The sequence below is a fragment of the Carex rostrata genome, chromosome 4, assembly GCF_964058835.1.
Source record: "Carex rostrata chromosome 4, lpCarRost1.2, whole genome shotgun sequence".
NCBI classification, from domain to species: domain Eukaryota; kingdom Viridiplantae; phylum Streptophyta; class Magnoliopsida; order Poales; family Cyperaceae; genus Carex; species Carex rostrata.
In genome coordinates, this window is record NC_135921.1 from 13719564 (window position 1) to 13744998 (window position 25435).

The window sequence follows — 25435 nt, forward strand, 5'->3', positions numbered from 1 at the left end:
GCTATGGATAGCATAGAGGCCTCTATGCTACGGCTCAATATTCGAGTTTTCAAAATCCAAACGGTCGATCCGAACCGTTCATCTTATTCTCCATATTAATATCTGCTTGGAGACCAAATTTTTCATTTTTCTGAATTTTTTTACTATTTATTAAGTATTTTACAAAATTGTTGATCCAACGGTGGCTGCACAAAACAGTAAAACCGTTGGATTAGCGATTTTCAAAGTGGCTTAATAAATAGTAAAAAAATTCAGAAAATTATAAAATTTGGTCTCCAAGCAGATATTAATATGGAGAATAAGATGAACGGTTCGGATCGACCGTTTGGATTTTGAAAACTTGAATATTGAGCCGTAGCACGGAAGGCCACTATGCTATCCATAGCACCCCAGCCTAACTCTATATATATATATATATATATATATATTACAGAAATCTAAGTTAATTTATATTCAGTATAACGAAGACGGTCAACTTTTTATTTGTATTAGGTATTTGATGTTGATTATTACAATACAAGTAATAATTCCTAGTTGATACTCAATTCGGTTGCAAGTGTACAACCTTGTCAAGTAGTACTTAGGGATCGTCTCCACAGGGATAAGTTGGAATATTAACTCTAACCTAACAATTTAATTTAGTAAAAGAAAATAAAAAGGTTTTTGTTTGTTCAAAGGTTGGTTTGGTTTCGATTAAAATGAATTAAACTGAAGTCTTAAAGCAAAATCTGATTTTTAACAAGTATGAGAAATTAGGGTTTCTTAGGGTTCCTATCCACTAGTGTTACGACTAATTGGTTTGTAAATTTTGTTCTTATATTTATGAAGGCACAGTTGGGTGTTGTAGGTACAAAGTGATATCTCTATATTAATACCATCTTTCAATTAGAATAAACGTCACCTCTCGGTACTTGGCTACTCTAATCTAAAGTCATTAAGTTCTTACTGTCCCAATTGATCTAGAAAACTATCTTTCACCTCTCGGTACTTGGCACAATTTGCTAAACTATTAGGTGAAGCCCGTATAAGACAAGCGTCACCTCTCGGTACTTAGCCTATCAAATACCCTATTCCTTATGGTCTGGACCTAATATTCAATTTCTCAATTGCAAATACCAAATCCTAGGGTTTCATGCGATTTCGATTAATTCTTCACAATCAATTAAAATAAAGAATAGATCATAACAAAGAACAAGAATATATAAAATAAAACCAACTAAATCATAACAAAAGTTTCAAGTACAACCCCAATCAACCCTAGAAAAGCCCTTAGCCAGTCATGGCTAAGACACAAATGAAAGAGTAAAAGAGTTCCAAAGGAAAGAAATTAATAAAACCGGTTGATCAATGATGTTCTCTTCTTCCTTCTCTCCTCTTGCTTTTCCTTGTTTTTCCTTGTTTAATAACCAGAAATTCCCTCTAAAAACCGTACTCAATCTGTTCTACAGGTCCCCATTTTATAACCCCTCCAAAACCTAAAAATAACCAACCAAAAATAGCAAATTTGGGCCCTGAACCGACCTAATTGCGGGCCGCAATGCATGGAGACAGTTAATCAGACTGCGCAGAAGAATTCTGGAGGTCATTGCGGACCGCAATCATACCCATTACGGGCCGCAATGGATGTGCTAAAATGCTCTGACTTGCTTGGTTGCGGGCCGCAAAGGATCCATTCCGGGCCGCAATAAAGGTCCTTGCGGGCCGCAATAAAAGTTCGGAAAATGCTGTCTGGAAGCTGGCTCTGTCTGATAATGTTGTGGCCCGCAATAACTTCATTTCGGTCCGCAATAAATGTGAAAGATGCTCCAAATTTCGTGTTGACTTGCTACAGATCATCCGTTTTGCTCCGTTAAGCTCCAAGCACTTGATTACCTGCAAAATAAACATAACTAGGGAAGTAACTTGAACTTTTAGACATTTATAACCTAATCAAACCTAATTTAATCAAAACTTGGCTTAATTTACATAACAAACCCTAGGTTTCAATAGATACAATTTCGGCTTATCAGTATTCTTCGTGATTTTGAAAGTTATATATATATATATAGAGAGAGAGAGAGAGAGAGTACGGCTAACGCACTTCCTTTAGCATATGGGCCGAAATGCTTCCGGTGGAAATTTGAAATTTCAAAATCCAAAAAGTCGATCTGAACCGTTCATCTTCTTCTCCATATTAATATCTGCTTGGAGACCAAATTTTACATTTTTCTGAAATTTTTTACTATTTATTAAGCCACTTTGAAAATCGCTGATCCAATGGTTTTACTGTTTTGTTAAGCCACCGTTGGATCAGCAATTTTCAAAGTGGCTTAATAAATAGTAAAAAATTTCAGAAAAATGTAAAATTTGGTCTCTAAGCAGATATTAATATGGAGAAGGAGATGAACGATTCAGATCGACTTTTTGGATTTTGAAATTTCAAATTTCCACCGGAAGCATTTCGGCCCATATGCTAGAGGAAGCGCGTTAGCCGTACTCTATATATATATATATATATATATATATATATATATATATATATATATTTTGTCTTGGACCTGTGCAGTTGTGTGTGGGTGTTTGATGAATTGATTTTTGGACCAAAGCGTCAAATATTTTGAACTTAGACCTGCTCCTCACAAGTTTCAAAAATTTTAATTATTTAAACAATTGCAAAATCAAAAATTAAATCTATACTTATAGATCGGATACTTCGATATTGAATTTTGTAAAATCTTTTGCATCATTGGGCGATGGGCATTGTCTACAAATATTGAATTTTAGATTTTAGATTTTTATTTATGAGATCTGTTACGATTTTGAAGCTCTCTAATTCTTTTTTAAATAATGTCATCGTTTAATAAGTAACTTATGGCATTCTAAAATTTCTATTAAAATATTTTTTTTTTGTTTGGTTATTACGGCTAGATAAGGTCCTCACTAAATATAATTTAACTAAGCGGGGGTGCCAAGGCGCTTTAGATTGCCCATTTTGTGGGGCTCCTGAAACAGTTGACTATCTGTTTGTGACTTGTCCATTTATATCTACGCTTTGGTCTTGGATAGGAAACCATAACAATTTTAATTATAATTGTACTACCCTTGTTGATTCGTGGCTTTTTTTATTATCGGATTCTTTTAAAAGATTTATTACTTGTAGAATTGATTAGGATAGCTACTTTATAGTTAGTTTGGCTTACAAGAAATAAAATATGTTTTTAGCAAATCACTATTCCATCTATTAGTTCAGTGGGTGGTACTATCATAGGTGTAGGGCACGACTCGATAATTCTTCCTTTAAATTAACCTTAATTTTACCTATGAATTTTACTTATTTGAGTTAGGCATGCTCTTTGATAGTCATGTTGGATACAGATACACCGTTCAGCTCCCAACTAGAATTAGACGACGACCCTTTTCTTGATTTAGAAGGATTAAACCTCTCTGATTATGATACTATTGATGCAGCAGATGGTTTTGTTTCTAGTTCGTCTGCTAGTGCTACTGATATTGCCTAGTTGAGAAGTTTCAGTGGTTGTTTTTTTTGCTGATTTTACAGGGTTGTATTTGCAAAATTAATATTGGTTGTTAGGTCTTTAGGTGATAAGTTATTTTTTTTATCCATGGGTATGATCTGTAATATCTAGGTTTTTAAGTTTTCTGTTGTACCTGGTGATTGTTGGTACCGGGATTGCTACTGTTGTAGGGTGCATTTGGATCACCTAAGAATAGAGCTAATTTTGGATTAGCTCCACTATTTTCAATTCTTGTTGATTCAGACATAAATTAGCTAATTGAGTTAGCTCAATAATATCTCTATTTTACTAACCCATAGAAATGGTAGGTTAGCAAGAATAGAACTCAATGATATTAATAAAATATTTGATTTCTCTCAATTAGAGTTAGTTTAAATATTAAATTAGTATTAAATAAAACATTTGATTAGTATTAAATATAATATTAGATTAGATTAGTATTAAATAAATATAATACTAAATTAGATTAATAATAAATAAAACGTTAGATTAAATGTAATATAATATTAGTTTAAATGTTAAATGTAATATAATATAATTTTAGTTTAAATATTAAATAGATATAATATCTGATAAGATTAAATTATTATTAAATAAAATATTATAAAATATAATATAATATAATATAATATTAGTTTAAATATTAAATATAATATAATATTACTTTAAATATTAGATTAATATTAAATAAAATAACATTACTTTTTATATTAATATAGTATAATAATAATTAATTTAAATATTAAATGTAATATATATTACTTTAAATTTTAGTTTAGCATTAAATAAAATATTAGATTAAATAGAATATAATATTAATTTAAATGTTAAATGTAATATAATATTAGTTCAAATATTAGATTAGTATTAAATAAAATATTAAAATCGCATTAAATAAATATAATATCATATTTAATTAGATTAATATTAAATAAAATATTCAATTAGTATTAAAAATATTAGTTTAAATGTAATATAATATTAGTCTAAATATTAAATGAAATAAAATATTAGTTTAGTTATTAAATGTAATATAATATAAGTTTAAATATTATATTAGATTAATCACTATTTTATTTATTCTCTCCATTGCTATTGCAAACATACAATTCAAACGGCATTTTTGCTAACTCAAATAGTCCAGAGTTAGTGTTATTCTCAAACCATTCGGGTTAGCACTATTCTCAACTACTAACCTAAAAATCATTATTCTTGCACTAATGCTTGCACGATCCAAACGTACGTATTTTTTGATCGGTGGGTCCACCCGTTTAAAAAAAATGTTATCGTTTAATCGGACAATACTTCCAGCTAAATATATCAAACAAGAATTTTTTTAATGTAATTTAGTAGTATATACTTCAAATAAAAAGAGGACAGCACTTCCAGTTGAATATATAATAATTTTGAGCACGATGATGTTTTATTTAAATATATAGCAATGGTCCTTGTTAGCTTTGTAATACTCAACAATTAGTACGCCAATAATTAGTAATAGTTATTAACAAACAAACATTTTCTATTTATTTTAATATATACAAAACGACGTTTATTTTTCATTTCTATTTAATATATACAAAGCGACGACGTTTCTAATTTCACAAAAAGTGAAGTGCATTTATCATGTGTGGTTTTTCTGTAACTAATTGTGAGTGGCAACTTGTGACGATTATCCATGAAAAACTGGAGCGGACTTTCAGCTGAAATTTTTATTAATATCTACATTTTTTAATTAATTTAAAAAACTATTCCATCTATGCTGGAATTCGAAATCTACCTAAATCGGATTTTTTTTTAACGGTTTCCAGCCAACTTTCTGTTAATAAAAAATACTAATTTGAAGTCTTTCAAAACCAGTGATAATTTTTCCGGTTACTAGGACCGGTAAAATTATCACCGGTTTCATGACTTTGTAATTGTAAGAATTTCATTAGATGGTCCAAGTCATTCATCTGCTTTGAGATCCAAACAAGCACGTACTTCAATGCAAACAAATAGGTAATAATAGAACCGGTAGTAACCGGTAACAAATGGTAAAAAAATCATATTGAAAGTAGTGTCTGGTAAATGCCCCCGGGGGCTCAACTCAGACCGGTCCGCTCGTGTTCGTGCTCGGACCGGACCGTGCCCGTGCCACGGGTACACGGGCACGGGTATTAAACGGGCCAGACTCGGTTTTTCAAAAAAAAATCCGTGCATATCCGGACCGCCGTACCCGTTAACCCATACCCGTGAGTCCGTGCCCATGTATCCGTACCCGTTTTTTTCAAATTTCATTTTTTTTGAAAATTTCCTCCAAACCAATACATTTTCACATAAAAAATAATATTTTAAACAAATTATATTAGACATGCATAAATTTATTTTATATAAAGTAACTAAAATATATAATTAAAATGACAATTTCATTTGCAATTTAATAGATATATGATAATTTCATATATTTTAATGAAATTACTTTCAAAACGTCATATTGACAAGAATATTAATTTTTATTTGATCCATCAATAAATTAATTTTATATATATATTTTTTTATTTTTAAACACTAAAAGCAATAAAAAAAAATTAATTGCATGAGAACATTGTTTTGTTTTTTTTTAATTTATAATTTACATATGTTTCAATGAATTTGAATTTATAATTTATTTATATTTCAATAAATTTTTTTTTTATATTTGATTATAACAAAAATTATTGAGTTCAAATATACAACCATGTCAAATAGATTTTAATTGGTATGAATTTGGATTTACAATTTATTGGTTTTCAAAGGAAAAAAAAACAAAAAATAGGAAAAAAAAACAAAAAAATAGGAAAAACAAAATTGGACTGGACCGCCCGGCCCCCTACCCAGAGCGTCTTGCCCCCAAACCCGTGACGGGCACGTGTATTAAACGGGCAGGGCAGGATTTTTGAAAAAAAAACCCGTGATGTCCGGCCCGTTGTACCCGTGTGCCCGTGATGCCCGGCCCGTTGTACCCGTGTGCCCGTGATGCCCATGACTGTGTCTACCCATGCCCGTGCCTGGGTTTTGCCCGGCCCGAACCGTTTACCAAACACTAATTGAAAGGGATAAAGGAAATGTTGTTACCGGTATTAATAGAACCGGTAAAAAAAATGTCGGTCTCAAGTTTTGAAACTGGTAATAATATTTCCGGTTCTAGAAATCAGAAATTTTTTCACCACTTTTGGAACTGCTGGAACTGGAAATAATATTTTCGGAAAGTTCACTTGGAACCGATAAAAATATTTTCGGTTTGAGTAGATTTCGAATTCCAGCATATATGGGATAGTTTTTTAAACTAATTATTTTTTTTATATTAATAATTTTTTTGGAATTTTCAGATCTCACTATCGGGACGGGTAGGGTCCAGATACTATTATATTTGAATCTGTACCCTAAAAGTATTTGGGTCCGAATTTCGATCCAAATACTTATTAGTTTTAAATTCGGGTCGGATCCGAATCCAGATACCTATCTACCCGTAGATATTTCGGGTCCAGTTTTTCAATTTCGGGTAGATAGATATCCATAACTTGTTTGTGGATTATCGAGTTCGGTTCAGATTCAGGGTGGGTCCGGAGCGGGTACATGTCGCAACTCACAAGCATTTGAGAAACCCTTTGGGGTTGTTCGGCAACAAAGGATTAAGAGCTTAAGGAGCGCTAAGGAACCAATGTTCGGTTATCTTAATTCGTGAAAGGAAGCTAAAGGAAGGGGTATGGGTGTCTTAAAGTCCGGGCAGAGGATTAAGATCCGGTCAAAAAGAAGCTAAATGAGGTGCTCTTAATCCGCGCTTCGGTGTTCGGTAGGATTAAGCGGCTAAGGAAGCTAAAGGAAGCAAATTAAGCTTTAAGGAGGCTTAATCCTTTGTTGTTGAACGACCCCTTATGTTTAAATATAATTATAATTTCTTAAATATCCAAACATAAAATATTATTATAATATAAATTATAATCTCCTTCAAATTATTGAAGATGAGATAATTTTAGAAAGTAAAATACTGGAGATGGTGATTCATTATACGGTTTCAAAAATTTATGAATAGAATATTAATACCAATTTGTTTCAATCTGTGAAGAGAGTAATAAATTTGAATGATCTATGCAGAAAGGTGATAACACCAAAACATATAGCGAAAATCACTACTTTTTAGTACGGAAAATGGTGGAAATGTGTATGTAAAGTACTCATTTTCCCGAATTATTCACCGCAAACGTATTTTTAGGCTATTTTGGCAGGTTTTGGAGAAAGTTGTGAATTTAGGCCGAAAACGGAGCAAAAATGTCATATTTAGGCCGATTCTGAAGAAGGCGTTAAAATAGGGCAACACATGGAGAAATTCACTGAAATTCGGCTAAGTACAGTGCCCTACGGCCTCGGGTATGTCGCATGCAGCATAATTGCCTATGCCGCAGGGGCACACGGATTGAATCTGTGGACTGTCTAGTTTGGATTAAATCTTAGCCGTTGGACAATAAGCTTTTAGAAGGACGCATTTCCAGATGTGGCAAGCCTTGCCTCGCCTTGAAGCTCAAGTTTAGCGTTCCAAATATAGCATTTTATGTTATATTTGGCACCAATGATCTCCATGTTCTCCATGACTCCTCACCTTTAGGCTAGGCTATATAAATCCCTATTGTAATAGGAATTAATGTGCATGTTTTAGTTGTGTAAGTCCATAGTCTAGAGCAGAATATTGCGTGAAATATTTGGAGTCGTGGAGAAGAAGAGGCGCTCGAAGTCCAAGGCGAAAGAAGAAGGAGTCTTCTAAGGAAGAGGTGTCTAGGTTGTAGGTTATATCTTTCTTTTATTACTTCTATTATTTTGTCATGGCTTTGAGTAGCTAAACTCCTCCTCTCTAGGGATGGATGTAATGAATTATAATTGCTCTTTACTATAATATTTGTTTTTCTTTTATGTCTATTTGAGATTTCGTTATACTTAGAATGCTATTGAAGTATGTCCTTGCATACATAGTTCTGTCTACAGACGGTCCAGTGTCCTCCACATACCAATAGGTGTTATAAGTCGTTGTACCTCGGTGTGAGAGGGGATACATGTAAGTACTATAAACACTTCGGCTAACGAGGCCTGGCCGTGGTTCAAAGGCTAGGGTTCGAACCCAGTGGGCTCCTTTGGCAGGACATAGATCAGATAACATCCCGAGGTTTAATTAGGAATTTATTTATCTTGTAATGAATATGGTTTAGGGTTATTACTTAGCGAGTAATAGGAGAATATAATTAATTAAATTGGTGTGAGTGATTTAATTACATTATATCATGTGATAATCAGAATTGTCCCCCATAAGCCGGCCTTAGAGCCGGAGAACCTTTCAAATACGCATAGAACCGAACCCAATAATTCGTGGGGAATAATAGTACAGGTATGCGGCTCTGCTCTGCGGGGTGGTCTATATCGCACACGGCAGTGACAGAAGACCGTATGCGACAGTGACAGTGCCGTATATAGGTAGACATGAGTACCATAAATATTGTATTGAGTTAATTAGAAGGAATTCGTCCAAAACCCTGGAGGTTCCCTAAACTTGGTTTACAACAATTAGCATCTCCACCTATAAATTCGTGAGAGTAAACTGTAAAATCAAACTGCACCTATTATTATTATTATTATTATTATTATTATTATTATTATTATTATTATTTTATTATTATTATTATTATTATTATTATTATTATTATTATTATTTTATTATTATTATTATTTTATTATTATTTAGTATTCACGCAACCCAAACAAATTTGAAGAACCTAGACTAGTGTTATTGTTGTTAACTACTAAGATCTATCCCCGACATCCAACACTACTACACGGTAGGATTATGCACTTGTAATCCAACAGAGTAGCATTAGGGTAACTAAGTATATATTTATATATACTAAAAGTTAGTAGTCTCATTTAGAGTCATCAAAAGACAAATATATGGTAACAAAGAGATAAAAAAGGAATTAATCAACTTGAAAATTTATAGACAAAAGATGAACGTGACATTTGATTTCAATAATATATGCAAAAAGAGCAATAAATTTCATTTAAAAAATTAAAAATACTACAAATGATTGTCTCTTCATTAGGGGTGAAAATGGAGCCGGATTATCTGGCGGATATCCGCTCCGTATCCAGATATAATCCGAATCCGGATAATTCGAATTCGGATAATTCCCGGATACGGATTCGGATAATTTTCGGAAATCCATAAAAGATCCGGATTCGGATACGGATTCGGATACGGAGTCCTAAACGGAGCGGATATCTGGATTATCCGGATTCGGATAGTTTGGCCAAACCCATATAAAAGAGGAATAAATATTTGCTATAGGTGGGATTTGAACCCATGTCCTCCCATCTCAATGCCTTAAGACTAAGCTTCAAACCACTACACCACAACATCTTTTGTTACCATACACTTATTTGATATATATATATTATATGAATAGATTATCTTTCATCTCTTATAAGTTCATTAATATTTATATTTAATGTTTTAATTAATATTTGTATTTTAGAAGTTCATATATCTTAATTATCCGACCATAATTCATTTTATATCCGTATTCGAATCCGTATCCGTGGACTATCCGTTCCGTATCCGTTTAAGGCGGATTTGGTTTTGAATTTTGATATCCGTTTACTATCCGTATCCGCTCATTATCCGACGGATGCGGATATGGTATTAGCATTATCCGCTCCGTATCCGCTCCGTTTTCACCCCTACTCTTCATAGTTATTAATATATGTTTTTATATTAAATAATTATAAAAGAAACGGTATTAATATTTTATCGGGTATTTATATGGGTATTAGGTCGGATAATTAAATAAAACCCATATCCTACCTATTATAACATCGATTTCGATTCGGATCCAGATCAGATATTAAATTATTAATTTTGTAACTACATCCATAATTTAATCAGTTATATTTTTTTAAACCATATCTTATTCAAAGTAATCAAATCCGAATTGGTTCCGGATTGAATATGGATAATCAGATAAAAATAGCACCTCTACTCACAGGTGGTGGTTGGTGTCTTTATTTGTTACAACAGGTGGGCTATCTGCTGTTAAACGTTGCACGCAACAGTATGTTTCCAAACACCTTAGAAATCAGAAACGTATTCTCTGCGGAGTCGCAAGCTGCGAATCCGCAGCTTTTAATTTAGTTCGTTTTTTTTTGATCGGACGGACTATAGGCCATGTTTGGTTGTGGAGTAAGAGGTGGAGTAAACTCCTTACTCCACGCTTAAGGAGCCAAACGAGGAGTAACATAGGCGGTTTAAGATGAAGTAAGATTTGAGCTAAATCGGAGTAACTTACACCACATAGAGATATGGTTTAGCTTACTCCACCAAACATGATTAACTTACTCCGATTTAGCTTGGAATAAGAAATTTAATTCGGTTTAACTTTACTCCTTTACTCCACAACCAAACATGACCGTAAAGATCTAATCTGATCGTCCGATTAAAAACAAATAAACCAAAGCTCCACAGCTTACGCCGATATTTTTAAATATACCATTTTAAGAAAATAAATAAACCAAAACACCATCGGTGGCTGGATTTAATAAAAATAGCATGGCCGTTTTGGCGCGAAGCGGGCACCCTGAACGTGGCCGCTATGGTGGGAATCGGCCACTATATTGGGCTGGCTTTAGGCCCAGCGGGCTGGCCGCTTTGGGGGGTAGCGGCCAGGGCCGCTTCCTGGGGTAGAGGGCACCCTGATAAAATATATATATATACAGAGTTGTATTATAGAGGAGAGATATTCATTTGACGCACAGAGTTGTATTTTTATCCGACGGTCAAGTTTAGATTTGTGATTTATTGTTTGTTTACTCGTTTATTGTATTAACATGCATACACCTATTTAGGCGCACTATTATTGTTTGTTTTGATTTATTTGTGATTTATTTGTTGTTTTATTGTTTGTTTTACAAATCGTTACGTTCAGATTTACTGTGACGAAAAATGATGAAAGATAAAAGCAAAATAGTACAATAAATAACAACATGAAAGAAAGATAAGCATCCTGATATAACAAATCACAGTATATGACAACACTAGAGTAAAAAAAAGTACAAAAACAAACAACAACCTAAAAGTCAGAAGGAGTGAATGGGCACCTCGCCTTCCTAGTCCTCAAACCCTTAATCCGCACTGCGAGTGGCGTGTGGTCGAGAGAATCATCTGACTCAACGGCCTCGACCTCCTCAATCTCAGCTGACTGCTGGACTGCAGGACCAAATGCAACTGTGTGTCCAGACTCCTGAGTCGATAACATACCGTAGGCAGCTCTCACGATAGGATCATCCATGGAGATGTCAGGAATGGGAGGATACTGTGTGGAGGTGCCAGCAAAGTCCGGAATGGGAGGATACTGCGTAGGCTGTGAGCTGCCAGGAAAGGGTGGAAAGGGGTGCGGCATAGTGAACCCTGGTAGATATGCAGGAGGAATCGACTGGGTCGGATCATAACCCGGAGAATACAAACCATCAGGGTTTGGGTCGATATTGAAGCCGAGTCCCTCCTCCTCCTCATACAAATTTACAAACAAGTTATGCATCATTTTTTTTTTTAAATGCACAAGTTGTATATATTAAAAAAATAACTTACCTGCGTAGAGAAAAACTGAGTAGGGATCTGCTCCTGAGTAGGGACGGCTTGCTCCTGAGCCTGCTCTGCAGCGCGTCTCCTAAGTGTCTCTTGCCCTCTGTCGAACGCCTGATCGACAGTCTGAGCATCCTGGACTGAAGCCCACAATGCCTCGTCACCACCGTATCGGACGTATATATCAGGCTCATCCGATATGTCATCAATCTGATCACATCCAGGCAAACCTGCACATCGCAAGAGAGAGTCTAGGCGCGTCTTGTACCCACATTGGCAGACCGCAGGTACATTGTGCTTTAGAATGGCTTTTCCGAGTCTCTTCCAGCCTCGCACTGTGGCCATTGTCGCCGCTATGACACAGCTCTTTACAAGATATAAGGCCTGCAAAATTATAAGTACAATATATAAATGTTGTACAGATGTAAATCTTACAAGTTTTTAAAACTGAACATACCGTAGATGCAAATGGTGCGCCGGCTGGAATGATACCATGAACTCGTCCTCGCCGATCCCTCGGCCTCGGTGCACGCTCGTGAGGGTTGTCGGTGATACACCCCTCTAAGTACACTGTGTACGCGCCACACTCCTGATACCAATCTCTATAAGGCCTGTATTTTTTTGAAAAAAAGTCATCAACGCGACGTATCATCCATTAACCAGAGAGACTAAAAAAGAGAGATTCTTACACTGGCGGTACATCCATGTGACGGTGCTCATCAGCTATAGGTGGGTCGATAGCGGATGCCAGCTGGACGTATTCTCTGTACCAGTGCGCCCAGTCTCTGCCCGGAGAGATGTCTCTGGCCAAATGAAGCTGTCGCCAAACATCCTCACTGATCGGCTCTGGGGGAGGAGCTGTCTGCCTCAATCCAAACTGTCTCATGACCCGACCGGGGTAATGATGCTCGACAATCTGAATTTAGTAGGTTTTTTAATAAATGTTGTCATAGATAAAATTTGTAAAATAAATTCAAATACGGTACCTGAAAACATATGAGGGGCACCTCTGCACGCCAGTAACGCTCCTGCTGCCGACATCTCTCGGGCAGTATCTCAAGATAGGTCTGATGTACCCCGTTTACCTCGAGCTGAATTCATAGATTTTAACACTTACATCAATCAGATGTGCCAAGATTTACAAATTTATTTAGATCAAATTTTAAATAAAATAAGAACTTACATATTCTCTGTAGGGCTGCCATGTAACATACTCTGGATCATCCCTGAGATGCTCGATCTCCTGTCTCCAGTGATTGATGCCGAGAGTCCCGCCATGACCTGCCCCGATATAGGTCTTCGGATAGCTCCACATATGCGCATATGCAGGGCATGTGTCTGGCTCGGGTCTGCCCCAATCTGGCACATCTGTCTTGCAAGTGATTGTCGGACGGCCAACAATCAGATGCGCCCAAGACCAATGCTGCAACAACATGCATGGTCCAATAAATGTCTTGTTCTTCTTCAGACATGCTTGATTAAGACCCCTGTACAATGTTAGTGTTAACAACCGGTGTAGTGATGATATTTTTCATATTGAAATTTGTAAACAATAATTTCAAGTCACACACCTATACAAGCATGCGAGAGTCGCAGCCCCCCAATTGTACTTGCTCGCATTGGGCAAATCAGCAAGCAATGGGAGATAGCACAGCCGTACCTGATCTCCGTGTGAATCAGGGAACAATTTGACTGTGATCATCTCCAAAATGTATGCACGCAAGTGCTGATCAATGGTGGCCTGTTATTTATTTTAATTAAAATATTATTTAGAAGAAAACTGAAATTTTGTATAAGTAAATAAGATAAAATTTACATACCTGAGGGGGACGACTACTAGCAGCTGGAAACTCCTTGAAGGCGGTTCTCAGCTTTGCCAAGCTGATGATACCTGGGGAGATCTGTGTCTTGGAGCCTCTCTTCTTCTCTTTCTGCAAAGCAGCGTGCGGTATCCCCAGCAGGTCCTCGCATAAGGATCTGAAATCTCCATACTCGACGCCCGTCACAGGCTCCCCGACAATGGTCATGCCCCATAGACAACTGACATCCTGTAGGGTGACTGTCATCTCAGCGTGGGGGAGATGAAATGAGTGGGTCTCGGGACGCCATCGCTCAATGAGCCCAGAGCACAATCCCGGATCGGCAATCTCCTCGGCCATCTGGGATAGCTGGTACAATCCCATGGCACGCAACGTCCCTGCATATGCCTTCTGGTACTTAAGCCACATTTTGTTGTGGCGTACTGTAACTGTATCTAGTCCCTAAATTAAAAAAAAATATATTAATAAAATTTGAAATAAAATTTGAAATAAAATTATAATTTTATTAATAATATAAAACTTACTCCAGTGGCAGCCTCCAAGATACGGTGCTCCGCATTCGGGTACCAGAGAAAGTCTGATACCCGATCAGTGCGGTGCCGGATACCGGGGACCACAGATGTCAATGCCGCATCGACATACTGTGACATCTCATATGGAGTGGGTACTGGTGCACCTCTACTGGAAGAAGGTACATCCCTACTAGAAGACGGTCCAGATCCCATAGATGCCATGCTGTATTTATTTTGGTCTTATTAGGATTTCAAATTAAATTTCAAAAAATAATTATAGTTTGGGTATTAATTATTTTGGTCAATAACTAATTTTCATAATTTTGGTACAATACGATAATTATTTTGGTCAAATAATCAATTTTGGTACAATGCGATAATTATTTTGGTCAAATAATCAATTTTGGTACAATTTTACAATTATTTTGATCAATAATAAATTTTCATACCATTTCATAATTATTTTGGTACAATTTCATAATTACCTGATCCTAAACCCTGAATATTTACTTTACTCTTACTCCTACTCCTACTTTAAACTAAAATTTAAATTTAGAAAGAAGAAAATTACCTGATTTGAAGGGATGAAATGAGAAATGAGAATTGATATCAAAAAAACGTAACTGTGAGAATTTATATGGTACCATGGCCGCTGCCATGGGTTGAGGCGTGGCCGCTACGCCCCAAAGCGGCCAGCCCGCTGCCCTCCAAAGCGGCCAGCCCGCTGGGCCTAAAGCCGGCCCAATATATTGGCCGATTCCCACCATAGCGGCCACCTTCAGGGTGCCCGCTTCGCGCCAAAGCGGCCATGCTATTTTTAATAAATCCAGCCACCAATAATATTTTGGTTTATTTATTTTCTTAAAATGGTATATTTAAAAATTTCGGCAGCTTACGACTAAGCAGAGGATACGCTTCCCTCAGAAATCAGGATTCCTTCTTATCCCTGCTGACAACAACTTAGAACTGCGGGATAGATGACGCGGCATGTGACGATTGAGAGATAACGGCGAACTGCGTTTCTCTTGGCTTTAAATACACCCCACCCCTCTCTTAAAAATGGCAGCTTCCTTCGCCATTGCTTCCTCTTCCTCTACTGCCTATTTGGGGTCCCGCTTCTGTCGCTACGTGTCTCCCCTCTTTTTCTCCGCTTTTAGAAATAAATATCCCCCTTTCTCCTTTTGCTTTGCTCATTCTCCATCTTCCTTTTCTTCTTCTTCGTGTTCTTCTTCCCTCCGTTGGCAAGTGGGATCTCGTGCGAGGATGGCACACTCTACAGCTTGCGCTGCTCTTGGCCTTACAAAGCCGAACACAATTGAGGCACCTCAGGTAGCTATAACTTTTTTTCAAATGCGACTTTAAATTTTTTGTTACTTTGTATTTTTTTGGTAGCAAGGTGTTCGACGGAATGTCTCACAGAAGATTTCTTTAGATCTTTCCAATTCTTCGTTTGAGTTTTCTAGTTTTGATGGATCTAACTTGTACTTGCGAAATAAACATGCTGATCTGTGTGATTACACTTGTAGATCACTTTCTCAGCGAAGGATATTGACTTTGCCGAATGGAAGGGAGACATCCTTGCTCTCGCGGTCTCAGAAAAGGATTTCTCCAAAGACTCAAACTCAAAGTTTGAGAACGCGATCCTGAAGAAACTCGATGAAAAACTTAGTGGTCTCTTAGCTGAGACTTCATCAGAAGAGGATTTTACTGGTAAAGCTGGGCAAACAGTTGTTCTTCGTTTGCCTGGCTTTGGTTTCAAAAGAGTTGGGCTTATTGGGACTGGCCAGATCAAGGAGCCAACAGCTACTGCTTACAAAGGCATCGGTGAGGCTGTTGCAGCAGTTGCCAAAACTGCTCAAGCAAGTAAAGTGGCAATTGTTGTTGTATCCACTCTTGAAGGATCATCAGAATCCAAGTTACATGCTGCGGCTTCCATTGCTGCTGGTAATTTTTTTCTTCTCAAAATAGCACCTCGGCTAACTGACATTTGTCTTAGCTTGGTGTAAAAGGTGTGTCTAGCTGATATTAACTTAGTTCTAACTATATATCATTCTGTAAACCCAGATTGACCTAAAAAAGGCTAAACAAATCTTGATTTGGGCTGCAACTTGCAAGCTCTTTTAAAAGTAGTCCTTAAGAATATACCTTGAAACTTAGAAGACAATACAGTTATTTTGTCCTTTTTGCAAATTGATCTAGAAAATAATTTGCTTTTGCAAATACATAGTACTTTTGGTATCTTAAGAATAAATGACAGTATTAGAAAGCTGACAACCGGTTTAATACTTTTATAACAAGCTTCCATTAATATCAGCCCCTTAGGTTAGGTCCTCACTTAAATATCTTTGTTTGTGTGTGCAGGTACTGTGATCGGCATATATGAGGACAACAGGTTCAAGTCTGAATCAAAAAAGGCTGTTCTTAAAGAAGTAGACATTGTCGGTTTGGGCAGTGGTTCTGAGCTGGACAAAAAACTAAAACATTCTGTCGAGGTAAGCTCGGGGGTGATTTTTGGAAAAGAGCTTGTCAATGCACCTGCGAATGTTCTCACCCCTGGTATGTAAAACTTTAATTTAGGTGATTATAATCAGCTGCCTTGTATAGATGCATGATTATAATCAGGTGATTATAATTCTGGTTTTATTCTATCTTTCAGTCTTGCAATAAGAATACACTAAAAGGGTTGTATGAGCTTCATGGAACTCCAAAATTTATATTCTGGTACCAGTAGGTGCCAAAAACTTGCTTGAGTAAATGATTATTTATTTATTCACTTTTTCTTATTTTACCAAAATACGAATAACATGACCACTTGTATTAGTTTGCAAAATTTTGTAAAACATGTGTCATTTTTTTCAGGTGTCCTATCAGAGGAGGCTGCAAAGGTGGCATCTTCATATAGTGATGTCATGACTGCAACTATATTAGATGTTGAGCAATGCGAAAAACTAAAGATGGGCTCTTACTTGGGAGTTGCTGCTGCTTCTGCTAATCCACCTCATTTTATCCATCTCTGTTATAAACCGCCGGGTGGCAACGTGAAGAGAAAGTTGGCGATTGTTGGAAAAGGTTTAACTTTTGACAGGTAAATTAGAATGAGAGTTGTTGGATTAGGCATCCAAATTGGCACTTATTGATGCTGTTTTTTTCTTTTTTTTAGTGGTGGTTACAACATAAAGACTGGGCCAGGTTGTTCGATAGAGTTAATGAAATTTGATATGGGAGGATCTGCTGCAACTTTTGGAGCAGCAAAGGCTATAGCTCAAATCAAACCTCCTGGTGTAGAGGTAACTATTTTTCCGGGCATAGTAGTGATATAAATTTAATCCATTTTACTTTTGTGTTGATTATTCCAATATCCTTTTCAGGTTCATTTTATTGTTGCGGCATGTGAAAATATGATTAGTGGAACTGGCATGAGGCCTGGTGACATAGTTACTGCTTCTAATGGAAAGACAATTGAGGTAAGTTTTTACTAAAACATGGCTTAACCCCATCAATACAAGTGTAAATGGGTTTTTTTCACTTAAATCAAACTTCTGATTTATATTGGCTGATGAGGAAAGACACTATACGAGGAATATAAATCTTACAAGGAAAAAATCAATCTTAATTTCTCTGTTTTCCTTAGAAATAGAAATATTTTCAAATGAATTACTTTTTCCATATTTAAGTTACTATCTATTTAAATGTAGTATATAGGACCATCCAAAAAAAAATTCTACAAGGGTATCCATATGAACCTTCATCTCTTTCTTCTTTATATTTTAGGTTAATAACACAGATGCTGAGGGAAGGCTTACCCTTGCAGATGCATTGGTCTATGCTTGTAACCAAGGTGTTGACAAGGTAAAAAATTTGTTTGCACTTTAGTCATAAACATATATATTTACAATCTTCAATTATGTTCTCTGTTAACATACACAACATTTCTTGCAGATCGTAGATTTGGCAACCCTAACTGGTGCATGTGTTGTTGCCCTTGGATCTAGCGTCGCCGGTAAGAAACTGAATCTAAACTAGAGTACATAATGCTTGGGTCTGCTTCTATTGTACATTGTAATTGTGTTTGTTTGTATAGGTATTTTCACTCCTAACGATGAGCTGGCAAAGGAAGTGGTAGAGGCATCACAGAGAGCAGGAGAGAAGTTATGGAGGTTGCCATTGGAGGAGAGCTACTGGGAATCAATGAAATCTGGTGTGGCTGATATGGTCAACACTGGTGGTCGCCAAGGAGGCTCTATTACTGCCGCTCTCTTTCTTAAGCAGGTCGAATTTTGTCTTTGTTCTATCTCAGTTTTCCATACTGTTGTACCAGAGCACAACAATTTGGCTGGAAATTGTTGTCCACAATCTGATTGGTTAACCTTGTCATGTGTAATGTTATGGTGATCTGACAGTATGTAGTTGCTTATAAGCTCATTCTGGTTCAACGTGTTTTGCCGATTTCTTATGCTATCTCATTAAAATTTAATCGCGGATTTTAGGATGACTTTAAAAACTCACATATGGACATTCTGACCTGCTCATTGGTTTGGTTGGAATTGGATCTGATGTTTTTACTCTTTTTTCATAAGAAATGCATGTGCGAATTGACATGTTGCTCCAGCACAAAACATTATCTGTGGTCTTATCTCTTTTGAAATACTAGCATTATTTGATACTAGCTGTAAACACATACTGGCATGTTTCAAGTATCTAAATTTCACATTACCCTTTAGCAGTTATCATTTGAACTCAAGTTTTTGTGTGCTTGCAGTTTGTGGATGAAAAGGTGCAATGGCTACATATAGATATGGCTGGACCAGTTTGGAATGATAAGAAACGTGCTGCAACTGGTTTTGGAGTATCCACCTTAGTTGAATGGGTTTTGAGCAATTCTTCTTAGATACAAGGGTTTTAGGTCAAGCACTAAAACACAGAAGAAAAATGGTACTGTTGTGAGCTCAAGGCATTTTGGTTTTAGGGATATTTTATAGCGCGTTGAAAAATAAAAGCATGCCTTCTGATCAAATAAAGCCTGTTTTCTTTAGTGTGTTTGATCGTTTGCTTTTGTTGTCAGCTATTTATTATCTACTAATCTCTTCCAGTCAAGTTAATTTGCTCATGTGGACTTTTGATATTGAGCCTACTTCATGACAGTTTGTGTTTGCTTTTGTGAGTGATGGAACTGTTTAGTATGATTTATTTATTGTGCTTGTACCAGATGGATTCTTTATGTGAAGGACAGTTAGTACTGGCACAGTGGCACAACAAGGTTTGGTATCTGGTTTAGGTTGTCTGTGTTTTTATTGCAACTGAGGCCAACTCTACTTCAACACATTCTATCTTGTCGTCTTCACTAGAGTTTTCGGGCTGGTTTTATTGCAACTGAGGCCAACTCTACTCAACGGTTGGTTTTCGGGTTAACTAGAGTTTCCAAAGAGCAAAGGAAAATCAACCCTATGAATCCTTGAGAAGAATCAAGGATTGCTTACAAATTGAAATTATTTCCAACATTGCAATTTATTGGTAGTGTATTCTGATTAGTGGTTTGCTAACGGGTTACCCGTGACCCGTTCCGGGTAACCCGTGACCCGTTCCGGGTAACCCGTTAGGGGTAACGGGTAGGACGGGTAAAGGGGTAGGCCGGGTACGGGTAAAACCCGTGACGGGTAGACGGGTAATTTTCCCAAAATCTCTATCCGGTCCGTTTATTACCCGTACCCGTTGCGGGTTGACGGGTACGGGTCCGGTCCGGGCGGATTTTTTTTTTTTTTTTTTTTTCTGTTTAATAGAAACGAACGGCCCAGATTTACTTAGGATTGTAGCAGATTTAAATAAAAGGTTGGATTTGGAATTGGAGGGACCTACAATCCCTTAGAATTGTAGCACTCAGTGAGGAATTGCACTGGATCTGAATTTTAAAAGAGGCCGCCAAAAAATATTTGAAATTCAAATTTTGTAATGAGTTGGGTACGGGTAACGGGTACGGGTAGACGGGTAGACGGGTACGGGTAGGCGGGTACGGGTAGGCGGGTAAACGGGTACGGGTACAACGGGTTTTTTTTTCAAATGCCTTATCCGGCCCGTATATTACCCGTACCCGTCTACCCGTCTACCCGTTTGACCCGGGCAACGGGTACGGGTCAAACGGGTAACGGGTACGGACCGGGTAAAACGGGTTTAACCCGTTTCGGGTATAGCAAACCACTAATTCTGATGGCCCATGTTTTATGTCCGTGCTAAACTTAAAATTATTCCTTTTTATCTCGTTTCCTCATTTCATAAATTAGTAGTTTCGTATTAAAAAAAAAAATCAAATTTGTCAACATGTTTTTTTATTTTATCTAAAATAGAGACAATAGGTACGAACTCGAGCCGTTACATAGTTTGGAAGGAAAATAAATCAAAACACACAGCACAAAAGCATCTCTGATTATGATTTAATAATGAGAAAGTGACCATACGAATAATTAGCGATATCAAATATACTCAAATAACACGAATCACGGCTAAAGCATGATTAAAAAATAAAAAAATCTAGAAAATTAGACTACTCATATTTATGCAATAGCACGGAAAATATAGTATTAAGTAATTTCGTATCACCCTTACCTATCAACCTCATTTTAAGTTGCAAAAATCCTATGTGATAAGAGAAGAGAGTAATTGCAATCATAATACTACGTTTCAATTAAAAATCTTTGCAGTACTTTAGTAGTGTCTCCATATGAAAAATGAAGAGGGTAATTGCAATCGTAATACAATAATTCAATTGAAGATCTTTGTAACACTCTAGTAGTGTCTTCAAATGACAAATGAAAATTGTAGTTACAACCATAATACAACACTCAAATTGAAGGTCTTTGAAGCACACTAACAGTGTCGCCATATGTAAAGAGGAGGGAAGTTAAAACCAGTGTTGTAAAAAACGTATGTTTAGGCCGATTAATCTACTGATAAGTCGTTTGCGGTGACCAAACCGTCAAGAAATTTTCTAAGATCATTGCCACGTTCAATCCGTCCTCTCCTTCATGAACTTTCCAACCCTATCTATCCCCAAAAAATCTCCCACCTTTCGCCTCACCACCAACATCTGGATTTTTCCAACTAATTGATAGATTATTCCCGATTAATCGCTTGGCGGTACCCTGTTTGTCCGACGACCGCATACCGTTATTTACAACACTGGTTACAACCCTATTACAACACTCTAATTGAAGGTCTTTGCAACACTCAATTAGTGTCTTCAGATTGCAATTAAAGATGATGGTTGCAACCCTAATACAACACTCCAATTGAAGGTCTTTGCAGCACTCTAAGAGTGTCATCAGATTGATAAAGAAGAGGGTAGTTGCAACCTATTATAACACTCTAATTGAAGGTCTTTCTAGCGTTCTAGTAGATTTTGATGAGCGTAAATTAGGTATACTTTTACCTAGGGTTTTGTGTCGATAACTTGACCAATTTTCATGCATTTAGTTTAGTTTAGAATTACATCAAGATTCAAGTTACTGCCCAAGTCTATTTAAATTACAAGAAATGAAGCAAATTATAGATCTTTTCACAAGATTTTTGAAAAGTCGTAGAACACTGAAAATGGAGCTACGGATAAAGAGTTATGCCCATTTGAAGTCTGGTTCACAGTCGAAACAGAGGCTCTGTGTGGGCTACAGTGTGGACACCCCTGGTCGCACAGCTCACAGCGCAGTAATCCATGTGGGCTACAGTGCGGACACCCTTGGCCGCACAGCTCACAACGTAGGAAATCCACCTTTCGACACCCTTTCGTATTTTGGCCATATCTTGGTCATACGAACTCCGTTTTAGGCAAATAAAAGCCTGCTGGAAAGAGGACAACGAGATCTACAATTCTAGGAAGGTTATAAATCAGAATTTGTAATTTCCAAGTCACAGCAATTATTTTAGAAAGCCATCAGCTGATATTTATTGCCATATCTCATGAGATCTTGATTGATTCACCTTCCATCATTGGTTGCTTCTTCCCTAAGGCACAAAATATCTATAAATGAGGGGGAGGCAGCAGGAGGAAGGATCATCTCCCCTTTGGGGAATCCATCTCACACACCACCATTCTCTCTTTGAAACCCTAATCTCTTTCTCCATCAATTTCATCTCTGAAGTGAATCAAAGGCGCGAAGGATTGAAGAACTTAGCGGATCTCGAGGAACTTGTAAGGAAGAACTGAGGTGTAACTTGAAAATTGGTGTATTCTATTTCTCTTGTTATTTACTTGATTTTACTTGTATGGATTTCTTGTTTTCTATAATGGATGCTATTGTTTTTGCACCCATGAGAGGCTAATTTCCTCTCTAAGGGCTTAGGTTGTATCATGAACTTGTGTTAGTTTATTTACTTGGATGTTCTCTTTATTATGATTGTTTTGGCTTGATGTTTAGTTCTATTTTATATTTGTGAGTCGTGCATAATTATGTTTTTGATAACCTACCCTTGCGGAAGTAGTGACAATACTTCTTGTCTCTATGGGATTGCTTGATTAAACCCTTTTATTGTACACAAATCACCTTAGGGATAATAGGTTAGATGGACCAAATCTAGTCTATCCCAGATTCATAAAACTAAAGGTTCAGTATGGAACAGTTTGGGAAACCAAAGATCATTACATATGAGTGACTGGGAATTTACCAAATACTGTACCAATTAGTAAAAATAGATGACTTTAATTAAAGAAGTCAAATAGGTAGTGACAACCTAGGCTGGTGGTATATTAATGTGAAGACATGAAATTATGAATGGTATATGTTAGGAGGTAGATAAGCCAATCTCTTTCAAGACATGACATGAATTTAGAGAACTCCAAAAGTAAATAGATTGACAAAGTGATTGTTGACCAAAAGCCCTTAGACTTCGTTATCTTTATTAGAAACCCCTTTTATTTACATTTAATTTAGTCTTTTGTTACAAACCAACTGCTTCGGGTACTGAACCCAAATTTAGTTTACTTTGCAACAAACCCCCCCTCATTTACTTATTTGCAATTTATTTAGTTTTAATTTAATTTTAGTAAAAATTACAATTCCCTTAGTCTTTGGATCGATACCTTAGTACTACATAGATAGATTGTGCGCTTGCAATTCAATCTACTTTGCGTATTTTGGTTTATAAATTTAAAGCACAAGTGTACGAATTAGACCATAAATAATTATACCTAAAATACACAACATACCTCCAGATGACAATGGAAGAGGGTGGTTGCAACCCCAATACAACACTCCAATTGAAGGTCTTCGCAACACTCTATTACTGTCTCCATACAGCAAAAGAGAATAGGGTAGTAACAACACTAATACAACACTCCAATTGAAGGTCTTTGCAGTACTCAAGTAGTGTTTCTAGATGGCAATGGAAGATGATGGTTGTTGTTGTCCTAACAATACTTAGAGGGAGGTTTAAGGGAGCTTTTAAAACTCTTTAACGCTTTTTGGGCCAGTCCTCTAAAACTAACAAGTCAAATAGGCATGTACAAGTAAAGTAAATAGATAAGAGTTTAGATAAATTTGACATGCAGGATGATAATGGAGTTTAGCTTAAAATTCCTACGTCTCCAGGATAAAACTCGTGACATGTGAGCCCAACAATGGTGGGAAGTCATGGCCTAACTCGTGTACATGTTGGGCCTAAAATTCACAGTTAGAGAGTCCTACATGGAGGATCGTCATACATCAATAGCTATATGTGAGCGAAAATGCTCGAGCTAGTGTACCCTTTCGCGCCTTACAAGCAAGCCACACTAGCTAGGATAAAAAGGCTCTAAAACTAATTCCTAGACACTAAACTATCTCCTAAAAGATAAGTCGAGTGGATTTGAGAGTGTTGAGAGGATATTGAAGTTTAAGCTCACTCAACAATGGAAGTTTTAAAGAGTTGAAAATTAATGCTTTTTGAATTGTGGGAGGCGGCTTCTCTAGCAAATCAGAAATGAGATAACTCTTTCTTTATCTAGTGGGAAATTCAGATTTGCCAGATCCATCATAATCGGAAAAGATCCTTTACCATGAATTGTACAAATATTGAAGTTAAGAGTTTCCACAATATAATTCAAATTGATATTTACCGTTCTGAGCGTTTATGCCAGTCCAGAACGGTTACTACAATTTATCCCACACAACTTGATAAGCATACCATACGGATAATATCTGTCCTTAACGGAACCAAATTGGAACTCTCTGATTTATATTGTTTAAATTTGGTCCATCTGATTTGATCCACTCGGGATAGATGCTTCAGAAATCAACAAGCCTCAAATATATATTACTTAACTACATGATTATTGCATAAATCTATAGCTTTGTAAAGTCTTGTTGACTCCTTAGGTTCAACAAAAGAATATTAAAATTCAGCACTTCATGAACCTAGGTTCTTCATTATAAATCTTGTAAGTTGTAACATCCGGAAAAAAAAATCAGCTGAGAGATTATTATAAAAAAAAAAGAGAGGCCTTTGTACACAATAAATATTTCAGCCCATATCCTTTGTTTGTTTTCATTTTGGGCTGAACCACATATATACGATTTCATTTCCTTTTCTTTAGTTTCATTATTTTATGGAGTTGTCACGGTGTATTAAATGGAAGTATATGTTTCCTTTTTAACATTTAATATTGTTAGTCAAACATTCTCCTTGGATATAACGATAAAGGTATTTCTATTCCTCTTTCTTGTCCTTCCTTCTAGCATCCACGTTATTTTCCATTGGAAACATCGAACAGAGATTGGGTTGTAGGGAAAATCAAGAGAGAGAAAAAAGTAGAGGAGAAGAGAGCAATACTTTCAAATCCCAACCTTGCTAAGAACAATAACTTAACAATAGAGAACACCAAGAAAGAAGTGGTGCCAGCACTCCATAGGCTGAGCAACGACAAGGACAAAAACAGGGCATCAATATTGAGTGCGAGATTCCACCTAGTGCGAGAATAGAAACCATCGAGTG

The 25435-nt window shown here is 36.5% G+C and overlaps 1 protein-coding gene and 1 long non-coding RNA gene across 2 annotated transcripts; one reads left to right on the forward strand and one right to left on the reverse strand.

Annotated features, from left to right (window-relative positions):
• The first annotated feature begins 15469 nt into the window (after nucleotides 1-15469).
• Nucleotides 15470-19669, forward strand: LOC144553513 (leucine aminopeptidase 1-like). The gene is made up of 10 exons (XM_078301703.1): nucleotides 15470-15811; nucleotides 16009-16426; nucleotides 16844-17038; nucleotides 17342-17567; nucleotides 17643-17769; nucleotides 17851-17946; nucleotides 18254-18331; nucleotides 18422-18482; nucleotides 18564-18751; nucleotides 19242-19669. The coding sequence occupies exons 1-10, from the start codon at nucleotides 15542-15544 to the stop codon at nucleotides 19368-19370; spliced, it is 1788 nt and encodes a 595-aa protein (XP_078157829.1). The 5' UTR covers nucleotides 15470-15541; the 3' UTR covers nucleotides 19371-19669.
• Nucleotides 19238-19996, reverse strand: LOC144553514 (uncharacterized). The gene is made up of 2 exons (XR_013511383.1): nucleotides 19869-19996; nucleotides 19238-19837 (listed from the first exon to the last, which is right to left on the reverse strand). It is a non-coding gene; the product is annotated as an uncharacterized LOC144553514 (long non-coding RNA).
• Between the last annotated feature and the right edge of the window lie 5439 nt (nucleotides 19997-25435).

Coding starts and splice junctions, on each gene's coding strand:
- LOC144553513 (XM_078301703.1), top strand. CDS start 15,542: ATGGCAGCTTCCTTCGCCATTGCTTCCTCTTCCTCTACTGCCTATTTG. Junction 16,427..16,843: donor TGCGGCTTCCATTGCTGCTG/GTAATTTTTTTC, acceptor TTGTGTGTGCAG/GTACTGTGATCGGCATATAT. Junction 18,332..18,421: donor GTAACCAAGGTGTTGACAAG/GTAAAAAATTTG, acceptor CATTTCTTGCAG/ATCGTAGATTTGGCAACCCT.